This window comes from Hemibagrus wyckioides, linkage group LG08 (genome assembly GCF_019097595.1).
Source record: "Hemibagrus wyckioides isolate EC202008001 linkage group LG08, SWU_Hwy_1.0, whole genome shotgun sequence".
NCBI lineage: Eukaryota > Metazoa > Chordata > Actinopteri > Siluriformes > Bagridae > Hemibagrus > Hemibagrus wyckioides.
In genome coordinates, this window is record NC_080717.1 from 12016424 (window position 1) to 12034235 (window position 17812).

General features: G+C 39.5%; 1 protein-coding gene across 11 annotated transcripts in view; it reads right to left on the reverse strand.

Annotated features, from left to right (window-relative positions):
* LOC131357531 (spermatogenesis-associated protein 13-like) overlaps window positions 1-17812 on the reverse strand; it is a 72730-nt gene that overhangs the window by 3621 nt on the left and 51297 nt on the right. For 2 of the 11 annotated variants that reach the window (XM_058396541.1, XM_058396539.1), the window contains 5 exons: window positions 9204-9333; window positions 4797-4928; window positions 1093-1336; window positions 708-799; window positions 255-324 (listed from right to left, as the gene is read on the reverse strand). In XM_058396541.1, the coding sequence (XP_058252524.1) occupies window positions 255-324; window positions 708-799; window positions 1093-1336; window positions 4797-4928; window positions 9204-9333 (668 nt within the window). Of the gene's footprint in view, window positions 1-237; window positions 325-707; window positions 800-1092; window positions 1337-4796; window positions 4929-9203; window positions 9334-17812 lie in introns of all 11 variants that reach the window. The other 9 variants (XM_058396542.1, XM_058396544.1, XR_009205284.1 and 6 more) reach the window with 8 other exon arrangements.

The window sequence follows — 17812 nt, forward strand, 5'->3', positions numbered from 1 at the left end:
GTATTCAGCTATCTGTGCATCTTAAATTCCATGGATCCATCTTAAATTTCATGCAAGTCCCAGAATACATTAATGAACACATCATAATAGCTTTTGTGTTGCTGCTATTTTGCCACATCAAAAATAGCTTTGGTGTTGGTGCCTATTTTGTTCTTTAAATTTAAGAGCTGTTTTAAAGGCAGTTGCCATGGCATCTTGGAGAAAGGTTAACTCTACAGAAAACTCTTATAAATATACCTTTATCATTTTCATACCATGTCCATATAATATGGCCCTCTTTCTCAAGATGATATCTATAAATGAATCTGCAAATTCAAGAAAATACTTCACCGTATGTCAGTGAAGTACATTGGATTTCAAAACAATGTGTAAATACAACAAGATGATTGCATTATTCAAGAGCTTTTTTTTTTAATATCAAGACCTAGTTGACATAAATTTTAGCATGTCTTTTCATTGATGTATATAATACTAGCAGGGCGAGCATCTATTTTCATTAATGAATTGAAAATAATTGAATATTTTTAAATATTATAGTTAAAAATGAAAATGAAAACTAAATTTATTAAAATCACTGACAATGATATGGTGGGATATTCTTTAACTACAACAACTTTCAGTGTTGTTAATTTCTTTGAAGATTAGCACATAAAACAACAATGAAAAGACAGCATGCAATAAAGAATAGGGAAAAAAAATTAATTCACCTGGTAACGCTTTGGTGCCTCACCTTTCTGTTTGGTCACCTTACGCACTGTCATTGCAGCTTGATGTTTCTGATATTCAGAAATTTTAAAGCCTAAAATAATATGACATTAATACAAAATTATACAACATTATACCTCTTTAATTAAAATCTCAAAGAGAACATTAACACTTACATAATAGGCATGTTAATTAATATTACCATATTGACCTTAACCCTAGGGCAAAGATAATTTTTTCGTACTGAAAATTTGAAGTTATAATAGAAATTATAATAATTATTATAATTTACTGTATGTACATTTGAAAAGCTTTCCTGAATACAGAAGCATTAGATGGGAATCCTTTTTATGGAAGCCAGTTACTGGTTACATCTTTAACATTTACCTATTTTTTCATCTTCCAGCACCATTTTCCGCTCTTCCTGAAATGCCCTAAGCCAGCGAATCTTTTCCTCCGTTTTTTTGGCGAGGAAGATGTGAATTTCCTCTGTGTCCTTGTTGTGCAGTTTAAAAGCATTCTTGATGCTAACATTGAAGTCATCATCCCATCCATCAATTGCATCTTTCACTTCATACCTGTCCATGTTAATGCGACCTTTGTAGTAAAGGATGTCACGTCGTATGAGATCCTGTACATTAGGAGAACATGAAACTGAAATGAGTCACAAAAAGCTATGCCAATGCAGTTTCTCTTAAAAATCAAAACATAATTTATATTTTAAACAAAATTTTAAATATAATGTATGAGGCCCAGAAAATTTTGATTGTAATTGCAATGTTTCTGTTCATTTAGTCTTTATTTGGGATCAGGATAAGGAGACTTAGCTCATTCATTTTTAACAGGCCCTCTAGCTACCAAACTTTTCCTGACTTTCTAGCTAATTGGTTGCAACAGAGGATATCTTACATCCTTTGCCATTACAATATGTAAAAAAGTGCATGTGCTGCTGAATTCTAGAAACTCCGACCTTTAGAGCAGGGGACAAGACGACCTTAAAAACAGAAAGGGGCAAACTGTCCTGAGCCATCAAAAAAGAGAAGCGTGCACACGCAAAGAAAAAAGCGGCCACTTTCAGGACAGCGGAGACTCCCGACGCATGTGGCAGGGCATACAGGCGATCACAAACAAGACATGTGATGACGCCTCCCTCCCAGATGCGCTGAACAACTTCTACGCTCGGTTTGAGGTACAGAACAACGTCGCGGCGAGGAAGACCATCCCTCTTACTAACGACCAGGGGCGTCGAGTCCCGAATGATTTTAATGTAGCCCCAAATGTTTTATCCCGAATTTTGCCACCGGAATGTAGAGGAATTAAGTAAATGTTGATCGTTTTAGTTGAGCACTGTTGCCGTTTACTGTACGTGATTTTGACTGACATCTCTGTCTGCGCACACACACACACACACACACGCACGCACGCCACAATACCGCGAGAGTGTGCGCTCGAATGTGCGCTAGAACCGCTCTCGCGATACTTTAATGTCATACACTTATCGGTCTGCGCAGCGCCGCTTTCACACCACGTGACTAAAATACAGTCTGAACATCATGACTAATGCAGTATTTTTTAGTTAAAATACATACATGGCTTAGGCCAGGGGTGGGCAATTATATTTCCAAAAGGGCCACATGAGAAATTGGAATGGTTTTAGAGGGCCGGAATATATATAATATATGCAATATATACTTATACATATATACCAGGCTGGTCAAGGGTAGTGGGCCGGATGTGGCCCGTGGGCAGTAAAATGCCCAGGTCTGGTTTAGGCGAACAATGGGTCAGAACAGACTTAATCATTTTGCTGTTCTGTCAGTTGAAGGAATTCTAAGCACTATAAATACTAGCATGGTAATTGACTGTTTTGCTCAAGTCAAGTCTCAAAGATACTCTCTGATAATTCTACCCTCAAAGAAACAGGATCGAAAAGTCACCAAGAGCATGAAGTAGACAAGATACAAGCAGCAAGACAGATGAGAGAATGAGAGAAGAGAAGAGAAGAGAAGAGAAGAGAAGAGAAGAGAAGAGAAGAGAAGAGAAGAGAAGAGAGGCTGTAAGAAAAATAAACACTGTAATAGAATAAAACTGTATAGTAGTGGCAGCATAAATGAGGAATGAAATAAGAGGTGCAAGTATAATATAGCTTATTGTAAAATAATAATAATAATAATAATAATAAAACATCTACATGGCACTGCTCCACACAAGCTGTGTGAGAGAGAAAATTGTAATGAATTTAATGAACCTTTTTAGTAGCAAGACTCTGAAATGATGGGAGGAGTCAGGAAAAAGAAAATTTTCTAAAGTTGCATACAATTTGTGTAAATTCGTGTTCATTATTAAACAATATTACATAAAAATGCCCTTACAAAACATGTTATTCTTGCTTAGCCCCTCTCCCTAATTAGCCCCTGATATTTCAGGCTCAGACCCTGATGTTTTCAAATCCTAGAAACACTCCTGCTAATGTCTATCCACAGCTGATTTTAAGAGAACTCTATGCAGAATTAACCCATGGAAGTCTGCTGTACCAGACAACATTCCTGGCAGAGTGCTCAGGGATTGTGCAGAACAGCTCACAGATGTTTTCACTGACACCTTCAACATTTACCTGAGCAAAGCCGTTGTTCCTACACGCCTCAAGACAGCGACCATTGTCCCCATGAGAAGGAGGTCAACGGTTTCTTGCCTCACTGACTATCATCCTGTTGTACTCACACCCATCGTGATGAAATGCTTCAAGAGGTTCATCATGAGGCACATAAAGACCCAGCTCCCACCCTCGCTGGACCCCTTGCAGTTTGCCTATCATCCTAACCGCCCCACGTACAATGCCATCACCACAACCCTCCATCTGGCCCTTACACACCTGGACAATAAGGACTAATGAGTATGAATGCTGTTCGTAGTCTTCAGTTAAGCATTCAATACAATAATTTCTGAGCACCTGATTGAGAAGTTGGGCCTACTGGGCCTGAACACCTTCCTCTGCATAAAGATCCCAAATACAAAATTAATTTGGGTCATTTGCATTTATGTTTAAACAGAATATTAATATACAATTTCAAGAAATCTAATTTATAATGTGTTATAATGTGGTTTTGTATTGTGCCATGTGTGACCTCCTAAAACACACATACAAGTACATGCAACATACTATAGTGAACTTTGATCCTCATAAATTGCTATTATTAGCACATAATAAATTAGCACATAAAAAATAATCCTCTAGATTACCTCATGATTAAAGCCCTTATAATTAAAAATGTAGAACTGATATACCATATTTCCATCCAAAGATCAATTTCTATATATGTAAAACTTATCTAATTAAAACTTATTTTGAAGGAGGCCATTAAGCAAGTTAAACACAGAATTATGGTTACATAATACTGGTCTTTACGATCAGATTTACTCCACTGCACATGGAGATGAACCATAATGAGGCTGAAATGCAAATTATTCAGAAAGAATGTTTCATGATGATTCAGAGAGAGGAATTCTGTGCCCATGTAAATGATAATTAACTAGATTTTAGGAAGTCGATTACAGGGTTTTCAATGTTATCCATGCTTTGTCATTATGAAATGAATGAGTTGAATTTGTTTGAGTTTGAATTTCTTTTGCTTGATTTGCTAGATGACATACACAGTGCCATGACTATGCAGCTGAAAAATCTGAGCAATTACTGTATGTGATGCATATTAATTGAGACCTTAATATTAATCTCAAAAGAATCTTTCAAAAACTTTCTGCAATGCCATGAGAATTTGAGAATTTTTTTTGAGAGCAAAGCAAGATCCTACCCAGAATATTTCTTTCTTTCTCTCTTCCATTTTTATTAGAGCAACTGTAACATGGCAAAGCAATTTCCCACAGTGATTAATAAAGTTCTTTGAATCATGAATGTTCAATGTGTGTGGTATTCCTATTAAAGTGGCTGGTATGTGTGTATTCAGTCTAGTGTGACTAAGCATTTGAGAGCTAGTGCATATCCTGGGTTTACATTTAAACAAAATATAAATACATTACATAAAAATACATTTTACACCATTTTTACTTAAATAATAAATAGAAAAATCATCTACCTTTTTACACAACACTAGCTGGTGGTCAAAAAGGAAGAAGACTCGATGTTGACTCCTCCCATAAGGTTGGTAGATCCAAGACAGCTCACCTGTGTATATCAGCTCAGAGCTTCTGTCCAAAATGTCATTACCCTGCACAGAGGATCAACCTCATTATCAAGCTCTTTTCATATATAGATAATTTTGACATGCAAATCATAACAAAAACACACAATCTTATTTTACACAAAATACAGCACATAAACACAAACATCTTACCAGTATTACTACAGTAATGCAGTGCAGTTTATTGCCAGAAGCTTGCCAGAATGTTTCAAATTTAGGATCTATCTATCTATCTATCTATCTATCTATCTATCTATCTATCTATCTATCTATCTATCTATCTATCTATCTATCTATCTATCTATCTATCTATCTATCTATCTATCTATCTATCTATCAGCACTGCATCCCTTTGAACTACAATCTGACCCTGTGCCAAGCAAACTTGTCTGATCGTTTTTGGAAACTAACAAACCTGATTAAATATTAATAGATGGCTATTGTGTTCAATTGTTTGAAAGCCAAGTTTATTCCTTAAACATAAATTTGCCATCTATTAATATTTAATCAGGTTTGTTAGTTTCCAAAAAGATCAGACAAGTTTGCTTGGCACAGGGTCAGATTGTAATTCAAAGGTGGGATGCAGTGCTTATAGATAGATAGACAGACTTTATTTATATTTATTATATTTTTATTCTATTTTATTTTTTACTTACTGTGAACGTCTTGTTTTTATATTTTATATTTCGTGTTTTTAGTATAATTCGTATTCTTATTTTTTGTGTCGTATTTTTATATTTTATCCTTGTCTTTTGTTCTGTCCTTATTCCTTTTCCTTTTTCAAGGGTCAAAACAGTCGTGTAAGCATTTCACTGCATATCATACTGTGTACGATTATGTATGTGACTAATAAAATTTGAATTTGATTTGATTTGAAATTCTGGTCATAATGATTTATTATGGTTTTTTACAAATGCATTTGATGTTCTATATAGATTATAATAAGCTGTTATGAGCTCTAGCTAACAGAGGGGCCAATCGGCCACTGAAATTACAATGTCCTTTCATACAAACAAAAAAAACATGCCTTCCCGAATGGAAGACAGATTTTCAAAAGGAGTTTCTCTGCCACATAACACACTTATGATGAGCCCATGGCTCAAAACATCTGACATTCTCCCCCTTGAACACAGGAGCCCTTTTCACTTTATTAACACATGACTGTAAACCCATCCACTCCTCCAACACCATAGATAAGTTTGCTGATGACACCACAATAGTGGGACTGATATCAGGAAATGACGAGACATACTACAGAGAGGAGGTTCACCTGGTTCTGAATACCATGAAAACAAAGGAGATCGTTGTGGACTACAGGAGAACCCAGAAAATGACACCTCCACTTCTCAATATAAACAGTGCAGAGGTTGAAAGGGTTAACAACATCAAATTCCTGGGTCTGCACATAACAAAGGACTTAATGTGGACCATTAACACCACTTACTTAGTGAAGAAAGCTCAACAAAGGCTCTTCTTCCTAAGGAAAACCAAAGTACCTTCTCAGCTCCTAGTAAATTTCTACAGGCGTATAATAGAGAGCATTCTGTGCCACTGCATCACAGTGTGGTACACCAGCTGCACTGGAGAGACCTGGCTCGGATAGTCAACACACACACCCCCAACACACACACACACACACATTAAACACTTTACAACCTGAACTGTACTGCTGTTATAATTTGTGCAATACTTCCCCAGTCTGATTAATACCTGTTTGCACTATAAGTGTTTTTGCACTAGTATTCATGTCCCACTGTATTTATTTACTGATTCATTCATTCATCCACTCTGTATTTATTCATCTTCTGTACTTCTCTGTATATTCTTATTCTTATATTGTATATTTTTTATAATATTTTTATATTTTTTATTTTATATTTTTATATTGTTGTAATGTAAATGTATACTCCCTTTTGCTGCTGGTCTCTGAAAGCTACCAACCAAATTTTGCTGTGTCACTACAATGACAATAAAGGCTCTTTATCTTTATGTTTATCTTTATCTTTACTTACACATTGCTTGATAATACTGCACCTTTGTGTTTGTGCTTTCAGTTTCTAAAGGGCAGTTGTTTAGTCTTGTTTGTTAGAGTTTAGTTTTGGCAATGGTTCTGTGTAATCCAGTCATGTTATGAGTTTCTTAGGGAAGTCACATCTCTGTGATTCTCAACAAGCTTGGCTTCCTTGTGGTTGGCCCAACTATCCCAACTATTCCAGTCCAAAGCTAGAGGAGTTGTTAGTTATGACATTAATGTAACTGGCTGAATTTATACACTGATCAGGCATAACATTACCTAATATTGTGCCTAATATTGTGTTGGTCCCCCTTTTGCTGCCAAAACAGCCCTGACCCGTCAAGGCAGGGACTTCACTAGATCCCTGAAGGTGTGCTGTGTAATCTGTCACCGAGATGTTAGCAGCAGATCCTTTAAGTCCTCCAAGTGCTCATCAAACCATTCCTGAACCATTTTTGCTTTGTGGTGTAGTGGAAATTTTAACAAGTAACATGGATGAACAGCTAACCCTTTAGGAAATTTGGTGTGTGTGTGGAAAGGAAGATGTTAACCAGGTGGCTGTCAGTACCAAGAGCGACTCTACTAGTGGAATGCAAGAACATCGTATATCTTGTCTTTCTATATGCTTTAGTTCCTTTTATGGAAGTAAGATGTACCATTCTACAAGAGTTTCGTGCTGATGGTCACGTATACATTTGGTTTAGGATGCACCTAAAAGTTCTATATAAGGGGGACCCGTGAAAGAGGGCTTTGCCTCTCCGCTGTGTAATTTTATTGCACTGTGTTTGAGATGCCTTTTGCCGCAGCCTTTCTTATCTCTTTGCTTTAACTTGCACCATTGTGTCCGTATGTAGTTTGTTAATTATTTCAAGTCAGAGTGCAGACTTGCCACCACAATGGCATGACGCATTATAAAGAGGCCACAGCCATCAGGGAATATAGTTTTCATAAAAGGGTGTACATGGTCTGCTTAGGTAGGTGGTACATCTCAAAGTAACATCCTTACTGTACAGAGGGCTGTCTTTTCATCTGACTTGAAGGTAGTTCATAGGGTTTTCGGCAGCAAGCACGCTTTTGCAGTTATCTATTGTTTTGGTTTGCATGTGTGGTGATGGTCTGGAAGGAAACACATCTGCACAGTTGCTGATGTAGTCAGTCACTGATGCTGGCTGTGTATTGTGCCAAATCTGTGGTGTTGTGGTATGTAGCAGCCTCTGTAAACATATTCCAGTCTGTGTGCTCCTGAAGTGCTGAGATGGCTTGCTCACCAGGTTGTCTCCCTCAGACCTGTTTCATAAACAGTCTCACACATATCAGAAGTGGTACAGTATATATGCTGGGCTTAGCATAACAGAGATGTGGTCTGTACAGCTGAGGTAGTGGCAAGGTCCAACCACCACCGTCTGTTTCTGCTGATGTCTTTTACATAACACTGAATATTACACCTTTCTTCTGTGTGGTTCTTTGGCAGTGGCATTAGAGTGACTCAGGCTTCTTTTCAGAGTGAACTAAAAAATTCTAACAGCAGGTCTTTGTATCTGCCTCCATGTGGTTATTCTGTTCAGGTTATTCTGTTTAAGAATTAACGGCACATGAATAAAGGAGTTGATAGTTGTTCCTCGGTTTTCCGTTTATTCCCTGGTCTGCTGGGTGGGTTTGTTCATTCTTTGGTCCTCCAGGAGGTTTTGCTTGTTCCCTGGTCTCCTGGGAGGTTCTGGTTAGTTCTCTGCTCTGCCGGGAGGTCATGCGCACATTAATCATAAAACTTTCTGTTCTCCTGCTGTTCTTGTTGCCCAAGCTCCTCTAACTCTGTTGTCTGCCTGGTCTGTCTTGTATTTGTGTCTTTGTGTATTGTAACAATGGGTGAAAGTCTACGCAAACTCCCAATAATTATCATGGTATTGGCATTTTTGTCTAGTTTTTTATTGATAATTTAGCAGGATGGAATGAGATAGAAAAACAATAGAATGCCTAGCCTGTCTTTTGATGATGATGATTTAAACCTATTATTACTGATGTTTTGATTCTGCTATCCAAGTTTTTTGTGTTAACAAATATATGCTCTAGTTTACCCAGTTGTGTCACATTCCCTTGCTGTTTCAGTTTAAAGCCAAGTAAAACAGAAATATACAATGAAAAAAATTGTGTCATATGTACATCTACATTTATTGAATCTGAATTCACTTTAGTTACCTATCAAGAAAAAAAGTGTTATGACAACCATAGTGACAAAAGTCAATAATGTATTATGTATGAAACTCAAAATAATTCTGACTGTTCAAACTAACCTCCCAGTCTAGAACGGATGCTTGCCACTGAGCAATCTTGTCAATGTTCTCCAGTCTCCTCTTGCGCTCATTGATCTGCTGGGTCACGTTCCTCATGACGGCTAATGCTGCAGCCACATAACGATAGTCACTGAAGAAAGAAAAAAAATAAAATGATTCTATGTATGCCAGAATACACTGCTACAGTAACACTGGTGACAGTAAAAATAACTTGTATGCAATTTGTACATTGATCTAATTTTTCGTCTTTTTCTCAATTGAACTTCAATTCAATCCAATGCAATCTAATTATATTATAAAATCTCATGAGTATGTTGGTGTTGACTGGAAGAAATTTTTCAATTTATCTACAACATAGGCTTCTATTTAGCTATCAGGAGTCTGACACATCATATCACACACACACACACACACAAAAAAAACCCCCCTAAAAACAATGTAATAATGTAATTTAATAGTAATATAGTTTGCAGTAAACATTAGGATTACACAGATAGGTGGTTAAAGCAACCTTAGAGGGAAAGGACACTGTTCATTAACAAGTTATTCTGGCTGATCACCTTTATTCTTCCTATCCTGATGGGAGTGGTCTCTTCCAGGAAGACAATTTCCCCATTCACAAGACACAAGAGATCAATGAGTGGGTATGATAATTATGAAGCTGATATATTAAAATATATCTGATATATTTTAATATATAGTGGCTTTGACCACTGTCAACTACAGGCCAATATCAAACCTCTCCTTTATTTCCAATATTCTAGAGTAGGTTGTAGCACAGCAATTATGCTCATACCTACAAAGAATTAAAGTTCATAAAATGAATCAGTCAGACACTGGTTAAAGTGGTAAATGAGCTACTACTGGCCTCTGATCAGGGTTGTGTCTCTTTGCTTGAACATATATATATATATATATATATATATAGAGAGAGAGAGAGAGAGAGAGAGAGAGAGAGAGAGAGAGAGAGAGAGAAAGACACTCTATATCATATGCAAACATATATAATATGTTATGTTATACATTATTTTATAATATTTTATATACACATATAAACATATATGCAAATATATGCATATATATATATATATATATATATACAAATATAAAACTGCTTTATAAAAACTAAATATAAAAAAACTAAAATATAATACAATAATATAATACAGTACAATGGTTAACTTTGAAATGGTGTCGCAAAAGAATACAGTATGTACAGTGTGCATATGTAAGATAAATATATAAATATATATGTAGATGTCTATAAGCAAGTATACACCTTTGGTGTAAAGTGTATGTGTAAAGTGTAAAGTGTATGGTATGATCATTGGTGTAAAGTGCAAATCTTTAAGAAGTGCTTGAACTCAGACCACATGAAGCCAGAAATAGGCTTTCTTATTACAGAGTAACTCTGGATGGCCTTTCTGTTTCATGTGCACCAGTAAAAGATTTTGTTGTGATTATTTACTCCAGTCTTTCATTTAAACCACATGATGGTAGGTTGGATTATTGTAATGTCTTACTGTCTAGAAGTTCCAGTAGATGAATAAGCAAGTCTAAGCAGTTAGTCCAGAATGTAGCAGCTAACTAAGAGCATATCATAACTAAGGTCACACTGTATGGGCTCTGTGTCAAATTTTGCATTGATTAGAAAATACAACTACTGACCTATAAAGCACTGAATGGTCTTGCACCACAGTAGTTTTTTGTTGTTGTTGGTAACTGCCATGCCTGCTGCATGATCAAAAAGGTGTAGACCATTTGCTCGGTACCTTATGTAGTAAAGGCTATGTCAGACGGCAGAAGGTTAGAAGCCTCGCAGTTATGAAACAGCTTTCTAAGTATGGATTCAGACACAGTCTCAGTGTTTAAGTCCAGGAAAACACATTTGTTTAGTCAAGCCTTTTATGAATTGGTTTTCTTAGGTGAAGGATCAGATCCTCATGAGCATAGAATGTTTTGGTGAACTTGAATGTTTGGATGTTCTCTAACATGTTCACTTAGGTTTGTTGACAGCAGGGTGGCTGGCTGCTTTATATTCTAGGAAGCCCTCATGTCTGTCTCACCTTTTCAGTTTATTCAGTTATACTGCTATAGGTAGTCTTCCTGGAGTCCCTTTTTGCACTATGCACACAATGAATTATGTCCTTAACCATTACATGATTACAAGAATACCTAATATTTTGTCTCTGTCTGTTTGTCTGTCTGTCTGTCTGTATGTATGTCTGTCTTTGTCCAGCTACACATTCTACTCTTATGCTCCCAGTGATCCTTATGGCTTCTTCTCCCTGGACCTGCTTGATTCACCCTGATGTGCTACACATCACCTGGAAGAGCTGACTGGTGCTGACTACCTGGAGATATATAGGACTGTTGTAGATTGAAACTCTTGGCAACTATGACAGTGGCTTTGAACTGTTGCTGAGGTCGGTCTTGCACTCAGGTCTCCATCATTGAATTTTGATGTTCTTTTTGGCAAGAAGGAATTTGTTAAATCTATAATGAACAAAAAAATTGCACTGTTGCTCATATTTATAAGTTGCTCAAAAGCTCCTGATTACACAATCCCATGTGACTATATATAGTTGTGGAAAGTATTATTTTTTAATAAAATAATTATTCAAGATTGCGTGGTGAGGTCGTGAGAAGATGGGCTCTCACTCTTCACCAGACACAACACAGTGATGCTGCGTTTATTGTGGCAGGGGACTTTAACAGTGCTAACTTCAAACGCACAGTGCCAAACTTCATCAACACATCACCTGCCCCACCAGGGTTGGAAGAACACTGGATCACTGCTAAACACAGTTCAAAGACAGCTATGTCACAGTCACGTCCAAATCGGAAATCGGACCACGCTGCCATCTTCCTCATGCCTAAATATAAACAAAGGCTAAAGCAGGAAGACCCGGTTCAGCAGGAGGTCACATGCTGTACAGACCAATCAGTGGCCGCTTTACAAGATGCTTTGGATGACGCAGACTGGGACATGTTTAGGTGCAGCTCTGATGACGTCAAACATGTTTACAGAAGTGGTTGTGGCATTTAACAGGAAACCAGTAGATGACACAGTTCACAAAACTATCATCAGAACGTTTCCCAATCAGAAACCATGGGTGGATAAATCTGTCCGTGATGCCTTGGGATCCTCTGCCACATACAACATGGGGCTCGCCAGTGGAAACATGGACAAGTATAAATCTGCATTCTACAGCGTGCTGTAGTGAAGGAGGCAAAGTGGCACTATGGAAAGGAACTGAGTCACTAGTGGCTCTAGAAGTCTGTGGCAGGGACTAAAAACAATAACGGACTACAGAACACTATCTTCCAAAATGGTGAATGCAGATGCTTCTCTGGCAGATGAGCTAAACACCTTTTACGCTTGCTTCAAGGCTGCAGCTCATAGTGCTAACAGCATTAGAAACAATGTGAGAAAGGCATTCACGAGAGTGAACACCAGGAAGGCAGCAGGACCAAATGGCATCATGCGTCGGGTCCTGAAGGCCTGTGCCGACCAGCTTGCACCTATGTTCATTGAAGTATTCAACCTCTCCCTGGAACAGTCTATAATCCCAACATGCTTCAAAAAGTCCACCATTGTTCATATCCCCAAGAAACCCCAACCCACCTGCCTCAACGACTACCGCCCAGTAGCCCTGACCTTAGTAGTGAAGAAGTGCTTCAAAAGTCTAATCAGAGAGTTCATCACTTCTTCCCTACCTGACACCCTGAACCCACTACCATTCGCGTACTGGCCTAACCGATCTACTGAGGGCGCCATCGCACACCTCCATCACCCAGCCCTGAGCCACCTGGACAGCAGAAAGGGGAATTATGTTAAAATGCTTTTGACTATAGTTCAGCATTTAGACGGCCTACCTAGAGGAGATTGAAAACCTGGACACATGGTGCCAGGACAACAATCTCCTCCTGAATGTCAGTGTTACCTGTGTAAAATCATGCAAACATAACCTGGTGTAGTTCCTTTTCAAGGAAACTCAATGCTGCATCATGGCTGAGACAGGCGATACATCTAGTGGAGTGAGCTATAATCCCTAGAGGTGAAGCCACACAGTGCGCCTCATAGGCCTAGGAGAACCAGGCACAAGGCGCTGGTTGGAGACTGGATTGCTATTGTTGTGGCCACCAAAGCAGATGAAAAGGCAGAGGAATTATACCACACACTCGAACAATAGGCATAATTGCTAAGAACCCAAACTAGGCCCAGCAGGTGCAGTCTCTCCTTCTCTGCTGACATGAGGGGCAGAGGGCAGAAGGCTTGCAGAAAGTTCTCGGGTTTTTGCCCTAGAGAGGTGGTTCCTCCTGATGGGAATCTCCCAAGGGGGAGTATCCAGAAAGGAAATTAGGTCCACAAACCAGATTTAGGTGGGCCAGTGAGGAGCCACCAATAACAGGCAGACTCGGTCATGGTATTCCCTGGCTAGGTCCCCTGTGAGCAGAGCTATTGGTGAAAGCATACAGATGGAGCCTCGACTACATTTGCACCATGGCATGGTGAAAAAAGAAAGCTACAGGGAACAGTCGGTCTACACCTCAGAGGCAAACAAAGCCACTTACACCTGGCTGAAAATTGCCATATGCATTTCACCACCTACGGGTGGAGATGACATTCCCAGGCCTCAGCCCCACCTTAGCAGGAAGGCTGCTTCCTGATCATGTGCTTTGGAGTGTAAATTACTCTCTGGTCTCTACCTAGGGCCAGATCTGGTGCACCAACATGAACAGAGGGGACAAACACAGACTGCCCTAATGATTGAAGAAGGGGACCACCAAAGGTAGCCCCTGAGTTTTGGGAGGAAGTGTTTCAGCACTAGAAACACAGCCCCCATCTTCAGGAAATCTGTGCACCTCTCATAGTACTTCTATGGGAGATAGAAGCCTTACCAAATGTCATGGACAGGGCAGCCATCTAGGACTGCTTCCCAACACGAGAGCAGGATGTCTGTCGAAAGAGTCTTGTGACCATTAGAGATACTGGGGTCTGTCCACATATGAAGGGTATGAAGCTTGTAATGCATAATCCTTATGACCCTGAAGTCAAGTCAAGTCAAGTCAAGTCAAGTCAAAAAGCATTTATTTTTATTTCAACCATATATAGATGACACAGTACACAGTGAAATAAGACAATGTTCATCCAGTACAATGGTGCTACATAAAACAAAATAACAACATATAGCTACAAAACAACACAGAACTAAGGACAGAAAGTAAGTTGGCCTAGCTGAATAAAGTGCAATGTGTGCAACCTAGGGTTCAAGACAGAAGACATCACAAACAGACAATACAAAACAAAACAGTACAGGACAGATAACACACAATAAAGGCAGAATAGCACTGACCAGTATATATACAATATAAGCAGTGCAATGTGCAAAATAGGAGAACTATAAACAAGAGGGTTCTTGTAAACATATACACTTCTGTATAGCAGCAGATGGTGGCCATGTGAAATTCGTGCAAAACAGCAAGAACGGCAATTGAATAAATGTGCAAAAACAGCATGTAAACAATTATGTTATGGGTGGAGTTATAGACATGTATTTATTGAGTCTTGATTTTGGAACAGATTAGTTCACAAAGTTGAGTGAGTAAGTAAGTGTGTGAGTTCAGGTGTGTGTGTGTGTGTGAGTTCAGTACAGTTCAGTTCTGGGTGTTGAGGAGCCTGATGGCTTGAGGGAAGAAACACAGTCTTGTTGTGAGGTCCCAAATGCTTCAGTACCTCTTTCTAGGTGGCAGAAGGGTGCAGATGTGTGTGATGGGTGTGTGGGGTCACCCACAATGCTGTTGGCTTTGCGGATGCAGCATGTGGTGTAAATGTGATAGTGGGAAGAGATACTCCAATGATCTTCAGCTGTCCTCTGTAAAACATGGTCAGGATGGGGGGGTGATGGGCTTTCCTCAGCCTTCGTAGGAAATAGAGACACTGCTGGGCCTTTTTGCTGATGGAGCTGGTGTTGAGCAACCAGGTGAAGCTCTCTGCCATATGAACACCAAAGGATTTGGTGCTCTTGATGATCTCCACAGACAATCCATTGATGTACAGAAAAATGGCCACTCATTGCTCTCCTAAACAACCATCTCTTTATTTTTATCAATGTTCAGAGAGATTGTTGGCTCTACACAAGGCTGTTAGCTGTTGCACCATCTCTCTGCATGATGACTCATCATTCTTGCTGATGAGACCCACCACGGTCGTGTCATCTGTGAATTCGATTATGTGGTTTGAGCTGTGCATTGCTGCACAGTCATGAGTCAGCAGAGTGAACAGCATTGGGCTGAGCACACATTCCTGAGGGGCCCCAAGACTCAGCTTTTCAATTAGGTGCTGAGAGATTACTGTATTGAATGCTGAACTGAAGTCTATGAACAGCATTTGTACAAATGTATTCTTATTGTCCAGGTGGGTGAGGGTCAGATGGAGGACTGCATGGGTGCAGTAAGGGGGGTAGCTGGGTCTTGATGTGCCGTATGACGAGTCTCTCAAAGCACTTCATCATGGTGGGTGTGAGTTCAACTGGACGATAGTCATTGAGGCAGGAAACCATGGACTTCTTTGGCATGGGGATGACGGTCATTGTCTTGAGGCATGTAGGAACAATGGTGGTCCTCAGGGAAATGTTGAAGATGTCAGTGAAGATATCCACTAGCTGTTCTGCACATTCCCTGAGCACTCTGACAGAAATGTTGTCTGGTCCAGTGGATAAACTCTGCATAGAGTTCTCCTGACATCAGCCATAGATAGGCAGAGGACCTGGTCATTGAGAGGAGGGATGGTCTTCCTTGCCACCAAGTTGTTCTGCCCCTCAAACCGAGCATAGGAGTCATTCAGCACATCTGGGAGGCAGGCGTCTCAGGCAGGTGAAGTTGTCTTGTAGTTGGTGATTTCATGGATGCTGTGCCACATGTGCTGGGTGTCTCCACTGTCCTGGAATTGACTTTGGATTCTCTGGGCATGTGTGTGCTTCACCTCTCTGATGGCTCACCACAGTTTGACACTTGCTGTTTTTAGGGCTATCTTGTCCTCTGCTCTGAAGGCAGAGTCTCTAGACTTAAGCAGTGCATACACCTTTGGAGTTATACATTTCTGCGAATGTTCCAGTCTAAGAAAGAAAACTTTCGATAGAAATTGACTGTAGCATATATAGTGTTGTGCAAAAAGTGCCTAGTGCAAAAGTTTTTGTCTGTTGTGAAAATAGTTTATTTTTATCAATTAACAAAATGAGTGAGCAAAAGTAAATCAAAAAAAAGAGAAATCTAAGTCAAATTACAACCCTTTCCTGCAAAACAGCATCAATTCTTCTAGGTACACTTGTACACAGTTTTTTAAGGAACTCGGCAGGTAGGTTGTTCTAAACATCTCTGAGAACTAATGCCAGATCTTCTGTGGATGTAGGCTGCCTTGAATCCTTCTGGTTTGAGGAGGGAGGTGTGGAAGGCAGGAGAGATGCGGTAGGATGGTGGAAGCTGAAGTCTGTATGTGATGGGCTTAATTTGTCTGGTAATTACAAAATAGGCATATGAATCTGGGATTTTTTGCAGGGGAGCTTGAGCTTTAGGTTGCAGGTAGAGAGCCATATTCTTTGGCCAGTTGGTACTGTGGTCATCTTGTTCAGTTCACTACAGTATTCTGTAGGCATACAGCTCTCTGGAGATGCACATGTGCACTTTTCCCGACTGCTTGACTATGGTGTATCCAATCATCAACAGCCAGGAGGTCGGATGGTTTGCTGGACCAGGGGAACAAGGGGGGTTGGTACCCCAGGCTGCACTAAAAAGGGGTTAATCCCATGGCTGAATGAGAGTGAGTTCTGTATTCCACCCAAGGAAGAAACTCACTCCACCACTGCTGATCACGATTGCAATGCATCCTGTGATACAAGCCGATTTCTTGGTTTAATCATTTCACTTGCCCTTTGGATTGGGGGTGGTAGTTAGAACTGGTTAAATATTTTTCTGGCAGTTTCCATAGCATTGGGTAGGTCCCTCAGAGGTATGAGTCATCAGGCTTTGGAGAATCTGTCTATGATTACTAGTATGGTGGCAAATTCATTTGAGAACTGGGCAGGTCTATGATAAAATCCACAGATATGTGTGACCAGGGCTGTTTAGGTATTGGGAGTGGTGCAAGTCCTGAGGGGAACTGATGACTAGACTTGGAATGAGCACAAGCTTGGCAGGCCTTTACATAGTTCTCTATGTCTTAGGGCAGAGAGGCCACCAAAATGTATTTTGGAGGAGAAACTCTGACCCTGGGTGGCCTGAGCTGTGAGAGGCATGAACCAAGTGAATGACAGGAGGTTGGTAGGGATATAAACTAAACAACAAAGAAAACAGCTTGGTATGTTAAATATGGAAACGATACTTTGTGATGAAGATGGCATGCACACCACTTGTGACCCAGGAGTTATGTGTGCATATACAGTAGAATCTTAGAGTATGAACATAATTTTGGTTGAGACACGATTTAGTTGTAGTTAAATTTTTTTTTTTCCATAGGCATACAGGTAAATAGAATTAATCCATTCTCGAACACTACAAATCATATGTAACTTTTTATTTTTTATGCTTTTATCTTTATTTTAATTTTA